Below are 12387 nucleotides of genomic sequence, written 5' to 3' on the forward strand. Positions count from 1 at the left end.
GGCCTCAGGGCTCGTTTAATGGTGTGACGGGGGCTGTGGGGGGGACCGTGCCGCCGGCCCGGGGTGGCAGGGGGTCCCCGGTGTCACTTCTTCTGGGGCAGCGTCCCCCCCGCGTCCTTCTCCACGGGTGACGTCTTGGCGTCCAGGCGGCTGGCGGTGTTGACGAGGACCAGGGAGTTCTGCTCGGCCGGGGGGTCGTCCTCCTCCGCCGGGTGGTGGAAAGCCACGAGGAGCTGGTAAAGGGCCGAGCCCACGGCGGCCCCCAGCAGCGGTGCCACCACCGGCACCCACCACCACCCATTGCCCCTGCTGGGGACGGGGCACGGTGGGCAGGGGGTCACCCCTGCCACCCCCCACCTCGCCCCCTTCCCTCTACCCACCTGAAGACCTCCACGCCCCAACCTGCCACGTAGGTGAAGAGCCGGGGCCCGAAATCCCGCGCGGGGTTCAGGGGGCAGCCGCAGTTGGAGCCCATGGAGATCTCGATGGACAACACCAGCAGGGCCACGGCCACCGGCTCCAGGCCCTTGGGGACACCCTTGTTGCGGGTGTCCATGATGGCCAGGATGCCCACGATCAGCAGCGCCGTGCCCATCACCTGTGGGGCCAGCACGGTGGCTCAGCGCCACGGGGACCGGCACTGCCGGAGGGGTCTGCGGGGAGCCGCCGCCGGCACCCACCTGGTCCAAGAAGCCACTGGAGAGGGAGAGGTAGTCGGCAGGGTAGGTGGCAAAGATGGAGGCGGTTTCCCGGGGACCGGAGGCGGTGAGGGTCCCGTTGCTGTAGTGCTGGATGGCATCTGCGGAGCAGAGGCAGAGCCCGTCCGCGAGCCCGGCCACCCTGGCGCAGCCGCCGTGTTCCCTCGCCGGGCGCCTGCCCACCTCCCCGTACCGTAGTAGAGGACGTAGACGGCTCCGGCGGAGATGAAAGCTGCCGAGGTCTGCACGGCCACGAAGATGGGAAACTTCCACCAGGGGAACTGCCCCAGCAGGCACATGGTGAGGGAGAACGCTGGGTTCAGGTGGGCCCCTGCAACGGAGTGGAGAGAGGGGCCGGGAGCAGAGGGTCCCGGGGCTTCTGGAGCCGGGGGACGGTGGGAGCTGGGACCCCCTCCCCAGCCTCACCGGAGACTCCCCCCGCCGTGTAGACAGACACCATGACGGCCAGGGCGCCCGCCAGGTAGGCAGTGAAGATGTTCCCCTTCGTCCCAGAGCTGGTGACCATCTGTGCCGAGCCAGCCAGGGTGATCAGCTGGAGAAGAGGGACACGGCTCCACTGTGGCCCCCCGGGCCCCTCGCCGAGCCCCGGGCTCCCCACGGGCCTCTGCCCCACCGCGCTGCCGGGATTAGCACCGATCCCAGCCGGCAGAAGGGCGGCGAGGCGAGGGCTGCTCTGGTGCCTCCGCCTGCCCGCTCTCCGTGGTTTTGCTCCCCCATCCCCTCAGCTCCAGCTTTGGGCACCTCGCTTGTGGTTTCGATGGCAAGGTAAACAAATTATCAGCGATTAAGTAATCTGCTTCCCTGGGGAGATGGCGGGGAAGGGGTGCTGCCAGTGCGGTCACGGTGTCACCTTTTGCCATCACGGGATGCAGCCCAAATGCCAAGCGCAGCTCGAGAGCCCCAACCTTTGCCTGCTCCAGGGTGGGAGGCGTTGAGGCACTCGCTGCCCAGCGCCGCTCCCTCACGTGACTCGCGGCAGCGCCCGTGCCCTTACGGCACCGGAGCCGCCGCGGCGGAGGCCGTACCACACCGCAGGAACACGGTCCAAGCAGGAGGCCAGGCAGTGCCAAGACACTCGGCGAGCATGGCGCAGCCCCAAACCCCCCAACCCCAGCGAGGGACAGGCAGGGGAGCCCGGGGACCCCCGGCGCCTGCTACCGCCCCACGGTCAGCCCCAGCCCACCCACGTGCCCCGCTCACGATGAGCACGAAGACGGCCAGCAGCTCAGCCAGGCATTCCCGCGCCAGCTGGTTCTGGACGCGGAGCAGAGCCTGAGCCCTCTTCAAGAAGGAAGCGGTGCCCATGGGGCCGGCCGGGAAGAGGCAGCGGAGACAGCGGTGTCAGCGTCTCCGTCCCGGTGCAATTTTATGAGTCCCGGGGCTGGAGTGGGTGATAACGTGCAGACTTTAAACCAATCAGGGCCACACCGCAGGGAGACGCCTGGTAGGGACCAGAGTCCCACATGGGGCAGGGAACAGCGGCACCTCGTGACAACGGCATCCCCCAGTAGGACCAGACCTGGCAGGAGCCCCCGAGGATCCCCGAGTGGCTGTGGGGAACCGAGACCTCGCTCAGGTGAGCCGACACGGGTGTTTCCCCTCCGGGGAACCCCCTTTTTCCCTGCCAGATCCCTGCCCAAGCCGCAACCGCAGGCAGCGTTAATGAAGAGGCCTTGGAAAGGCTCCCAGGACGGGCCCTCGAGAGCAGCCCAGGGGAGGCGTTAGCACAGCGCCGGGCAGGCAGGGAAACGGGAGAGGGAGGTGGGCAGGGAGCAGCGCGGGCACGGGGCCAGGGCAGAGGAGCCCGGTGGCTGCCTGCACCCGTGGGGCAGACCCCAGGAGGCACCCTGGCAGCCGTGCGGGTCCCTGCCTCCGAATCGGGGAGGTTCCAGCCTGAAGGAGCCTGCCAGGACGCCGTTAGCATAAATAGACTTTATTGCTCTGTACACACGCACACACACGCACTTGGCCCCCACGGGGGTCCCTGCAGCTCCGCAGCAGCCCCCAGCCCGGGCACCAGCTCCCAGCAGGATCTGACCCATCTGCAACAAAAACAGGTGGTGAGAAGAGGCTGCTGCCCACCGCCCGCCCTGGATGGAGCCGGCAGCCCCGGCCCCCAAGCCGGCATCCGGTCCTGGGAAGCCCTGGGGTCCCCCCACCCTGCACCCATCACACATACGGGGTGCTCAGCCGGGGGGGGGCGGGGCACAGCTACCAGCTCGAGAACCAGCGTCGGAAGAAGCTGCCCAGCGCAGACGAGGGGTCGCTCAGGTTAGGAGCACGGAGCTCGTCTTGCCGCGGCCACGTGCCCGCGAACTGCGCCAGCTCCCCTGGGAGAGCAGGGAGAACTCGCTCAGAGGGGACCCGGCCCGCTCCCCTCGCCCTCCTCAGCGCCCCACTCACGGTCATCCATGTTGACCACCTCCTCCCGGTAGTCCTTGCTCTGCCCGTCCTCCTTGGTGGTGGTGATGAAGGCCTGGTCCCCCCTCCGGCGGGTCACCGTCGTCTCCCGGCGGCCCTGGCTGTCCTGCACGGTCCGGCGCTCCTCCACCGCCTGCGCAGAGCACTGAGCCTTGAGAGACGCCACCACCCCGGGCTCTGCTCCTTGCGCCGGGGACGGTGTCCCCAGGTCACCCGCTGCCCATCGCTGCGCCCGCAGGGGACACTCACCCCGTCAGGGAGAGTCACTTTGGTGACGGAGACGCTCTGGAAGTAAGAGCGGGACTTGGGCTCGTCGGGTCTCAGGATGGTCCCCAACCCTGCCGAGGAGACCTGGGAGTCCAGGTCTGCGGGGAAGATGCGAGACGGTGACAGCAGCGTGGGGACGTGCCCCGACGGCTGCGGCAGCGCGGGCAGGTAGAGCGGGGAAGGCAGAGACCCCGCGGCCCCGCTCCCGGCACCCACCTTGGTCTTCCTTGAGGCCCGGAGGAGCCGGGTGACCGTCTTCCAGCTGCAAGGCAAAGCCACGCGCCGGTGACGGGGAGGGAAAGCGCGACGCCGCGACGGCGGGCTCCGACGGCCGCCACAGCCGAGCCCGTGTGAGGCAGAGCCCTCACCCACCCCTAGGAAGGGTCCCCAGGGCCGGGCCGGGTCGCTGGCGTCCCCAGGGCCTCCCGGGGACGCGCCGGGAGCGGGGCTGTCCGGGTGCTTCAGCATGGAGTCCCGCAGCGGCTGCCCCGCGCTGCCCTCGCCGGGGCCGGGCAGGGGGGGCTCTGGGGAGCAAAGGGGGGGTCGGGTCGGGTCGGGGTCGGCATCGGCCCCAGAGCCCCGCTCAGCCCCCGGCGGGGGCGGCCCCTTCCCATCCCCACCGAAGGGCTGCGGGGGCCCGGCCCAGGCCCCCCCGAAGACGCCCAGGAGCTCGCCCACGTCCCGGAACAGCTCCTCGAAGGCGCCGCGGGATGCGCCGGGGCCGAAGGCGAAGTCCTGGGGGGGCCGCGCCAGGGACGGGCCGTCATCTTCCTCCTCCTCCTCCTCCTCGTCCCACGCCGAGCCGCCGAAGAGCGGGTCCCGGGGCCTGCGGGACCGCGGCGGTGAGACACCCGGGCCCGGAGCAACGGGGGCCGGAGGACAACCGGGGGCCGGGACAGGACCCGCGGGGCAACAGGGGCCTGGGGGGGGGGCGTGCGGGGAACCGGGACAGCGGCTGTGCGGGCGGGGGCGCGGTGGGCAACCGAGGGGGAGCCGGCGCGGGGTCTGCGCAGCCGGGGGGGAGGCGGGGGGGCCGGGGGCGCCCAGTCGGGGGTGGCCGGGGGTCAGGGCCGGGCCGGGGGCGGGGTACCGGTACCTGCGCCGCCCCGGGAACCCGAAGAAGCCGCGAAACGCCTCGTAAAAGCTCATCGCGCTCCGCCCGCCCAGCGCCGCCGCCCGCCGCGCCCGGGTCGCGCTGCCGTAAAGCGCCGGAGCCGCGCAGCGCCGCAAAGCGCCGCCGGGTGTCGCGAGGCGCCGCGGCCGAACCCCCGGGGCCTTGAGCGAAGGCGGATCCGCGGGGCCCCGCCCGGCCCCGGGGCCGTGCCCCAGCCCGCGGACCGCCCTCGCTCCCGTCGGGGCTCCCCCCCGTGCTCTTCACAGGCCGGAGCCTTCCCCGTCGGACCGCCCCAGGCCCGGGGCGGCTCTGGGGCCTCTCGCTGCGGCCGCCGGGCCCGGGCTGTCCCGGGACACCCGGGAGCCAGCGGGCTCCAGCCCGCACCATCCACGGCCCTCGGCGTCTGCCCAGCTCCCGAGGCCGCCTGGGAGCGGCGGCCGCTGGCACCGGCAGCCCCCGGGGCAGAGCCGTGTCCCCGGGGGTGCCCCCCCGAGCCGTACCGGGTGCTGCAGGCTGGGCCGGGTCCCCCGCGGCCGCGCTGGGCCGAGCTGCGCCCGCAGGGGTCTCGGGGAGAAGGGCCGGGGGGGCCCGCGCAGCGCCCTGACGGGGCCGGGGCTGCAGTGGGCGCCGTCCCGCACCGCCCGGGGCTCCTGCAGCCCCGCCGGGCGCCTGCTCTTTGTCTGCGGCCCCAGCCGAGCTCCGTCAGTGCAACCCCGGGCCCTCCCGCTCCTCCGCCGCCCCCCCCGGAGCACAGGGAGGGACTGGAGGCAGCTCCAGCTTTGCCCCCCCCCCCCCCGAGGCAGGGACCCCCCGACCCCCAGCCCCTTACCCTGCAGCCCGGCCGCCCTCCGGCAGCAGCTCCCGCGCTCTTTCGAGGAGGGTGATGGGGAGCGCGGGGCTGGAAGCACCCACGGCTTTCCGCCACCACGCCGGCGGTCCCGTTCTCCTCCCTTGCACCGGGGACCCCCCTCCCGTGACAGGCGGTCCTTTCCCCAGGTGGCGAGGGGGGGGGAGAGCACCCCCTGTCCTGGTTTTGGCTGGGGTAGAGTTAATTTTCTTCACAGTCGCTGGTGTGGGGCTGTGGTTTGGATTTGTGCTGGAAACAGTGCTGATAACCCAGGGGTGTTTTTGTTCCTGCTGAGCAGTGCTTACACACAGTCAAGGCCTTTTCTCTTCTCACCCCACCCCACCCGCGAGGGGGCTGGGGGTGCACAAGGAACTGGGAGGGGACATGGCTGGGACAGCTGACCCCAGCTGACCCAAGGGCTATCCCACACCACATGGCGTCATGCTCAGTGTATAAAGCTGGGGGAAGAAGAAGGAAGGGGGGGACATTTGGAGCGATGGCATTTGTCTTCCCAAGTCCCCGTTAGGTGTGATGGAGCCCTGCTTTCCTGGAGATGGCTGAGCACCTGCCTGCCCAGGGGAAGGAGCGAATGAATTCCTTGTTTTGCTTTGCTTGCGTGCGTGGCTTTTGCTTTCCTTATCAAACTGTCTTTGTCTCAACTCACGAGTTTTCTCACTTTTACTCTTCTGATTCTCTCCCCCATCCCACCGGGGGGAACGAGCGAGTGGCTGGGTAGAGGCTAAACCACGACACCCCCCAACCTCAGATGGGTGCACCAGCAGCACAGGGCAAGCGGGATGGCACAAGCCGCAGGGGGAGGGCGGGCAGCTGCGCACAGCGTGGGGGAGGCAGAGAAATGGAGGGCAGGGAGTCCCCGGCCCAGGGAAGGGACAGGGAAAAGGATGGTGACGCTGTCCCTGTGCTGGGATGCTGGTGCCCAGCGCCACAGCTGGGGAGAGGAAAAATCCACAAAAGAGGGAGAAAAAAGCTGGGGAGGGGTGGGGGGAACTGCTCTCCCCCTTGCCCGGGGCCTCCCGCACCCTGCGTCAAAAATACGGAACCAGGCTGAGAAGGTAGGTATTAAAAAATACACACATCACTTTGTGATCTTTATTCTCTTTAGTAAATCACCCGCACAGGGGCTTCAGTTGAAGTGACCAATTTGAACTGAAAAATACAAGATCTGGACTGGATAGAAAAAAAAAAAAAGACCAAAAAAAAACCCAAACCCAAAAGCAGGAGATACTTACAGCGTGCAAGGGGGGGGCAGGACCTGCGCTCGGGGCCCGCGAGGAGGAAGGGGGCGCGGATGGAGAACGTAAAATAGGGGGGTGCCCTCCGGGGCAACTCTGGGCCGGTGGCCGAGAGCAGCAGAGGGTGGGTGAGGAAATGAGAGAACTACAGGACGGCGTGGGGTTTTTGTTTTTATATACAAGACACATTTATCCATTAAATTTAGAACACGGTACAAAAAAGACACTTCAACTAATTCATCTTACAATGCTGTTCATATCAATTACTGTTCTTATTCCTAATAATAAGGGGGTTTGCTGTAGGCGACTCGCAGCTTCCACTCCTTTGGATCCAAGAGGTTCTGGGGCAGCAAGAGGTGGGGGGAGAGGGGAGAAAGGAGTAAAAACCAAAAAAGGCCCCTACGACAAACGGTTCAGAGTCTGAATGCAGAGAGAGGGGAAAAAAAAGGAAAAAAGAAAAAATACAAATTCTATATTACATACAACAGGAAAGGTGGCTGAAGACAGACAACGCAGAGCCGCCTGCCGGCCTGCCCTGCCCGGGGGCTGCGGGGCCCGGGCGCTGCCCCGCGGCAGGGCGCTCTCCTCCCCGGGGATCCTTCGGCGTCGGGTTCGGTGGGATTCTCTTCCGGAAGCAAGTGGTGGGCGAGGGCCGCCCCGGCCTCAGTTGGCGCCCCAGCTGTAACTGTTGTAGGCAGACTTGTTGGCCTGGGATTTCTGGGGGATGGAGCTGCCTTGGCTGCGCTGCCCGGAGCCGCTCTGCAGGAAGGGGGCGAGAAGGAGAAGCAGGCGGTTATCGCGGGGGAACCGGCGCCGCCGTCTCCGGGGTCCCAACCCCGGCCTGCTCTGCAGGGCGATGCTGGCGTGCCTCGGGAGCTCTGCCGCGGGCACCGCCGTCCCCGCAGGACGGCTCCAGCCTGCGGACCCCGGGCGCTGCAGGCTACGGCTCCTCGGCGCTCGCTGACCCGCCTCAGCCCAGCGCAAGCTCCCTGGGGCCACCGGCACCAGGGCACGGGCTGCCTCCCGCACCGAGCAGCCAGCCGGTGGCCCTCACGCCACGCCGTCTGCCGCCCCAGCAGCCACAGGACCCTCCCTCTGCTCTGCGCCTTCCTCCAGAGCAGCACCGTGCCAGGCCCGCAGGCAGCGAGGGCCCTGGCAGCTCTGCGGGGGCTGCCGCGCTGCAGGGAGGGGGAAAGGGGGGGGAAAGGGGTCGAGCAGGGGGGTGTGTGTCTGTGCGCGCGGGTGTGTGTGTGTGCACATACTGACTGAGGGCCTCTCTCCTCGCCTGGCGGGGCCACGGGGGGAGAAGGAAGGGGCTACGTGAGCCTGGGGGGCCTTAGGGGCGGGGGGAGACCCCAGGGCAAGTGCAATGCATTATCAGAGAGGTTCATTACCTGGTCTTCCTGCTGGCGTTGGCAGCACAGTATCATCTGCAAATATGGAAGCTGTTGCAGTACCAGGATATGTAAAATAAAGGGACAAACTATGACAATAGAAATCCACGGTTAGACCTGAAAGCTACGGCGGGGTCGTGGCTGTGGCGAGTAACCCCTTCGCTGCTGGCCTGCGGAGCCGCCACTCCGAGGAAGGGGGAGGTCAGGGCGTACCAGGCATGTCTGCGTGAAGGGGCACTACCCGACCGTACCTGGTACAGCCCGGCAGCAAGGGGGCTGTGCCGAGTACCCCCCAGCGGAGCGCACCCCGGGCCTTCCTCACCTCGTCCTCTTATCGGCCCTGTGTGTATGTGCAGGTGTGAGTATGTGCGTGTCACCGCGTGTCCGCGTATGTCCGCCGCAGGGCGTGAGGGAGGGAGGGAGAGGGGGGCCGGGGGGGGGGAGCGAGAGCCCTAGGAGATACCCCAGCAAGGGCCGGGGGGCCGGGGGGGTCGCTTACCTGCCCGTCCTGCTGCAGGTGGTGGTGGAGGATCTGCGAGTGGGGCTGCTGATGCGGGGTCAGGATGTGCATGAAAGGGGTGGGAGGGTACGCTGCCGCCGTCGCAGGGTTGATGGGGCCACCGCTGCCCAGCGCCGAAGGCAGGTTGAAGGAGGCTGCCGGGGTTCCAGTGTGAAATCCCTGCTTCTCAAAGGATTGCTGAGGAGGAGACACCAACAGCAGAGTAAGGGCTGGGAGCTGGGCGGCGCTCCCCTGCCCCTGGCTGGCAGCATGCCCCTTCCCAGCCCTACAAGTCACAGGCCCGGGAGTCAGCGTGTGGTGCAGAGAACGGACGGAGTCTCCGCCCATGGCTCTTTCTGGGCTTGGAATTGCTCTAAGTTGGGAAAGGCCAAGCATTTCCCTTCTCCCTGGCTGGCTGCTCCAAGGGGAAGAGACCTCGTTGCCCAGGGAGGCCATCTCCGAGCCGGGCTTCCGCTCCCCAGCAAAGCGGCACCTTCCTGGAGCGCACACCAGACACTAACCTGAGTTTTGGAGTAGACAGAGCCCGAGATGTCCGGCACTCCTGTATTACTGGATGTCACAGATACACCTGGGGAGAAGGAAAGGCAAGTGAGCATTAAGCAGCAGCCACCGGTTCAGCAGGAGCTACTGCCACTAACGCCAGCATCAGGTGGTGGAGAGCTCTAGTGGCCCGGCAGCCAGGTAAGGTGTGGAGACAGACATTGTCCTAGGGAGCAGGGTCTTGGCAAGGCCAAGCTGCAGAGTGCCTGTACAAGTGTTAAGTTCTTCTGTTCTGGACACGAGCAGTTTCTGAATACATCCAGAAACAAATTTAGGGGTCTGCTGCCACCCAGAGAAATGCACATTCTTGAAAAGCCCAGCAAATAGCAACTCTGAGAAGAGCTGGGGGGATGCAGACGACAGGCAAGGAAATAAGCTCCGAGCATGACATGGTAGCAAGAACAGCCTGAGAGCTCCTTGGCTGTAGAACAGGCAGTTGCATGTAAAGGTGACTCAAGTGTGAGCTGGAATGGTTGGTGCAACGACTGACAACACTGGCACACAACCCGCATTTGATGCTGGCTGTTTTCTAAAAGGCGGTGGTACAGAGGAAAGCCGCAGCAATCATTTAAGGCCCAGAAAAAGTGTTGAAATGAAAGAGGTTTGAAAGCCTCAGTACCAGGTGACCTGGTACAGAGCTGAAGTATCTTTGCAAAGAGAAAATAGTGTCTTGAAGGGCTCTAATGTAGTGAAAAAAGGCACATGAGGAATTTAAAGGCTGGAACAGGGACCCAAACGCAGGCCCTTCAGAGTCAGCCAGACATTAACCAGTGAAATCCAGTACCGAGACAAGTGACAGGTTCACGACCTTCTTGTATCTTTGAATCAAGAAGGACACTTCTCTAGAAAGCATGCATCTGCCAAACACAGGAGTCAAACAAGTTCCCAGGCTCAAATCTGGCATAATTATTGTTCTATTGATCACATACAGGTAGTATGAAAAAAACCAACCCCAAACAAAAAATAAATCTCAAACAATTCAGCAGCTTAAGCTCTCGGATGCGAGTCCAAGGCCCCAGCCATCCAACTGCTGGGCACAGAGGAGGGCGTGAAGTGCTCTGTACTCCTCAAACCAGCTCCAGATCTGGATGCAGAACAAGCCTGGGCCTTTCCAAGGAGAATCAAATGACCTGCGAGTTGCACCGTGGCCATTTTCCTCCCTTAGGGCTGGAGGTAGTAAGACAGCAGTCCCTTCACTCGGCCAGTGAACAAGCCCTGCCACTGTCGGTAACTGCTGCCGAGAAAGATGCTCTGTCGGGTCCCTTACCAGTGCTGTATCCATGAGAGCCATAGCCGCTGGGCTGCTGAAAAGGGGTTGCTGATGCGTTGACGCTGACATTCACACCATGCTGCTTGGAAGAGGTAGGAGCAACCTACAGAAAGGAGAGAAGCAGAGTGAGGAGAGGCTTCGCTGCGTTGCCCCCCTGCCCGAATTCCACACCCTGCCTCTGGGAAACTCACAGGGAACACGGCGGGCCCGTATTGGAAGGTGCTGGGGAGCCCTGGTACCCCTGTGTAGTACGGCAGACTGGTGTAACTGTAGCCAGGAGGCAGCGCTGGGTTCAGGAACGTCTGCTGCGTGGTGTGGTGAGTCTGGGTCTGGCTCTGCTGAGGCTGGGCCAAAGTCGTTGCAGGAGCGGGGGAAGAAGCATCACCTCGGCCAAATTTTGTTAAGTCACCTGGAATACAGGAGATGAAAGGAGACTGAAGAACAGACATGTCAAATCCTGGCCCATTCTAGCTCAGCCCAAAGGTGACCCAGCCTTCTGATCAACAGTGACTTGAATCAACCCCCCTCCTACAGCTACTAAGAACTGCAGCCCTCCCAAGCCCTCAGACCTTTGCACACTGATAAGGCTAAGCTGTTAATTGCTCTCCTCATCCCTGAGACGACTTCAGAGGGGAAGGGAAACCCACAGCAGCTAAGCTACAGTGCTGCACCGCCTGATGTCAGCCTACGATCCGGCACTGGACAAACCTGCCGCCTGCACAGCAACAGAACCCAGATGCTAGAGCTCTCCCTAAGCCCTTTCTGTGCATCAGCAGCAGGCGTGAACACAACTCAACTCCCTCCAGAGCCAGACCCGAAGCCAGGGCAGCAGCCCAGGGACCCTGTCCTACCAGCAAACAGCTCCTCCTGAAGAGGAGAGCCAAATATCTTCCAGTTGAGGATGTGTGAATGGCTCCTTTTTACAGCGGGGCTCACACCTCCCTCTCTCTTGCTGGTGGCACCGAATCAAATGCTGCTGCAGCGGCCCGGCAGCCCGCAGAGAGTGCTCAGAAATATCGCTTCCTCTCTTCCCAGTCTGGGCACTGTGCGAGGGCTTGGCTGCAGAGCTCGGGGAAGCTCCCTTTGCTGCTCTTTAAGAGCACCTGCTTGGCTCTTCCATGCAAACACTCTCCCTATTCAGAGCTCACACAGTAAGCCAGTGAATTTCTCAGTGCTGCCCCAGCTCAGAAGTGAGTCCAGGATAGCCACAAACATTGATTAGCACCGATATTAACTTGGCAGATTACACATGCAACAGTGCTGCACTCCGAGCTTGGTATTTCAGCCTCAGTGTGCTGGGCAAAAGCACTTCCGCACAAGCAAGCTCCAGCTGAAACAGAGGAGAAGTGGTGCTGGAAAAAGCAACGCACAAAGTGCAACAATTCCTAAAGCACGTGAAAGCTCAGCACAACCGCTGCCCACTGCGAATCAGCAGTGTGAATAAACCCACCTGCCAAGGTCAGTGAGAGATCAGCCACCCACTGGGCATTTGGTTTGAATTTGACAGGTCCTAAATGCCCTGTTTTCTTTCTCCATGAGGCTGTCGCATAGATAAAAAACTTAGTTTCTCCAGATTTTGTGTTTCTTTGTATTTTTACTCTAAGTGCTCGAGAAGCACTGCTCAACCCCTGCCTCACCACGACCTGAAAAGCAGTTACCCAGTTTTACACCTCATGGATTCTTTCAGCCCCTCCTCACTCCCTTTCCAACTGCCGCATCAACTCCTACTTGTCCACATCTTCCTGGCAACGTGCCTCGACACAACCAGGTGACCAAAGGGAAGTCAATAATTTAGCTGCTGAGAAACACGCTCCAGACCAAAGGCAGTGCAGGAGGCTGGAGCAAGCGTAGCTCCAGCAGACAACAGCACAGGAACCTAGTAAGCAGCACGAACACCTGATGGGATATGCAATCAAAGCAGTCTTTTTCCCTACCAGAGTACGGATTGCTGCTCAGGCTGCCGTCTCTTCCAGTCAGTGGGGTGGTGGGTGTAGGGAATGGGATGCTGTAGTAATCCTGAAGGATAAAAACAAAAGGAGAAG

General features: G+C 63.6%; 3 protein-coding genes across 21 annotated transcripts in view; all 3 read right to left on the reverse strand.

Moving 5' to 3' along the window:
* Positions 1 to 83: 83 nt before the first annotated feature.
* Positions 84 to 2024, reverse strand: AQP10 (aquaporin 10). Its single transcript, XM_072846463.1, has 6 exons — positions 1920 to 2024; positions 1125 to 1251; positions 892 to 1029; positions 681 to 799; positions 381 to 598; positions 84 to 309 (listed from the first exon to the last, which is right to left on the reverse strand). Exons 1-6 carry the CDS (start codon positions 2022 to 2024, stop codon positions 84 to 86), a joined length of 933 nt encoding a protein of 310 aa, XP_072702564.1.
* Positions 2025 to 2632: 608 nt separating this feature from the next.
* Positions 2633 to 4655, reverse strand: HAX1 (HCLS1 associated protein X-1). 2 transcript variants are annotated; one of them, XM_072846645.1, is made up of 8 exons: positions 4504 to 4655; positions 4028 to 4233; positions 3780 to 3931; positions 3624 to 3669; positions 3390 to 3505; positions 3123 to 3273; positions 2899 to 3049; positions 2633 to 2761 (listed from the first exon to the last, which is right to left on the reverse strand). In XM_072846645.1, exons 1-7 carry the CDS (start codon positions 4554 to 4556, stop codon positions 2931 to 2933), a joined length of 843 nt encoding a protein of 280 aa, XP_072702746.1. In that variant the 5' UTR covers positions 4557 to 4655; the 3' UTR covers positions 2633 to 2761; positions 2899 to 2930. The 2 variants fall into 2 exon arrangements, with proteins under 2 accessions (XP_072702746.1, XP_072702745.1); XM_072846644.1 differs by having other exon boundaries at positions 3780 to 4233.
* A 2287-nt stretch (positions 4656 to 6942) lies between these two features.
* UBAP2L (ubiquitin associated protein 2 like) overlaps positions 6943 to 12387 on the reverse strand; it is a 30599-nt gene continuing 25154 nt past the window's right edge. For 6 of the 18 annotated variants that reach the window (XM_072846436.1, XM_072846430.1, XM_072846427.1 and 3 more), the window contains 7 exons: positions 12280 to 12361; positions 10537 to 10754; positions 10343 to 10448; positions 9036 to 9103; positions 8512 to 8712; positions 8016 to 8075; positions 6943 to 7380 (listed from right to left, as the gene is read on the reverse strand). In XM_072846436.1, coding sequence (XP_072702537.1) covers positions 7285 to 7380; positions 8016 to 8075; positions 8512 to 8712; positions 9036 to 9103; positions 10343 to 10448; positions 10537 to 10754; positions 12280 to 12361 — 831 coding nt within the window. In that variant the 3' untranslated portion in view covers positions 6943 to 7284. Of the gene's footprint in view, positions 7381 to 8015; positions 8105 to 8511; positions 8713 to 9035; positions 9104 to 10342; positions 10449 to 10536; positions 10755 to 12279; positions 12362 to 12387 lie in introns of all 18 variants that reach the window. The other 12 variants (XM_072846438.1, XM_072846429.1, XM_072846442.1 and 9 more) reach the window with 4 other exon arrangements.

Source organism: Ciconia boyciana, chromosome 26 (assembly GCF_034638445.1).
Source record: "Ciconia boyciana chromosome 26, ASM3463844v1, whole genome shotgun sequence".
Taxonomy (NCBI): domain Eukaryota; kingdom Metazoa; phylum Chordata; class Aves; order Ciconiiformes; family Ciconiidae; genus Ciconia; species Ciconia boyciana.

Coding starts and splice junctions, on each gene's coding strand:
- AQP10 (XM_072846463.1), bottom strand. CDS start 2,024: ATGGGCACCGCTTCCTTCTTGAAGAGGGCTCAGGCTCTGCTCCGCGTC. Junction 599..680: donor CCAGTGGCTTCTTGGACCAG/GTGGGTGCCGGC, acceptor CTGGCCCCACAG/GTGATGGGCACGGCGCTGCT. Junction 310..380: donor TGGGGCGTGGAGGTCTTCAG/GTGGGTAGAGGG, acceptor CCCCGTCCCCAG/CAGGGGCAATGGGTGGTGGT.
- HAX1 (XM_072846644.1), bottom strand. CDS start 4,556: ATGAGCTTTTACGAGGCGTTTCGCGGCTTCTTCGGGTTCCCGGGGCGG. Junction 3,670..3,779: donor CCTGGGGACCCTTCCTAGGG/GTGGGTGAGGGC, acceptor TTTGCCTTGCAG/CTGGAAGACGGTCACCCGGC. Junction 3,050..3,122: donor GGTGGTCAACATGGATGACC/GTGAGTGGGGCG, acceptor CTGCTCTCCCAG/GGGAGCTGGCGCAGTTCGCG.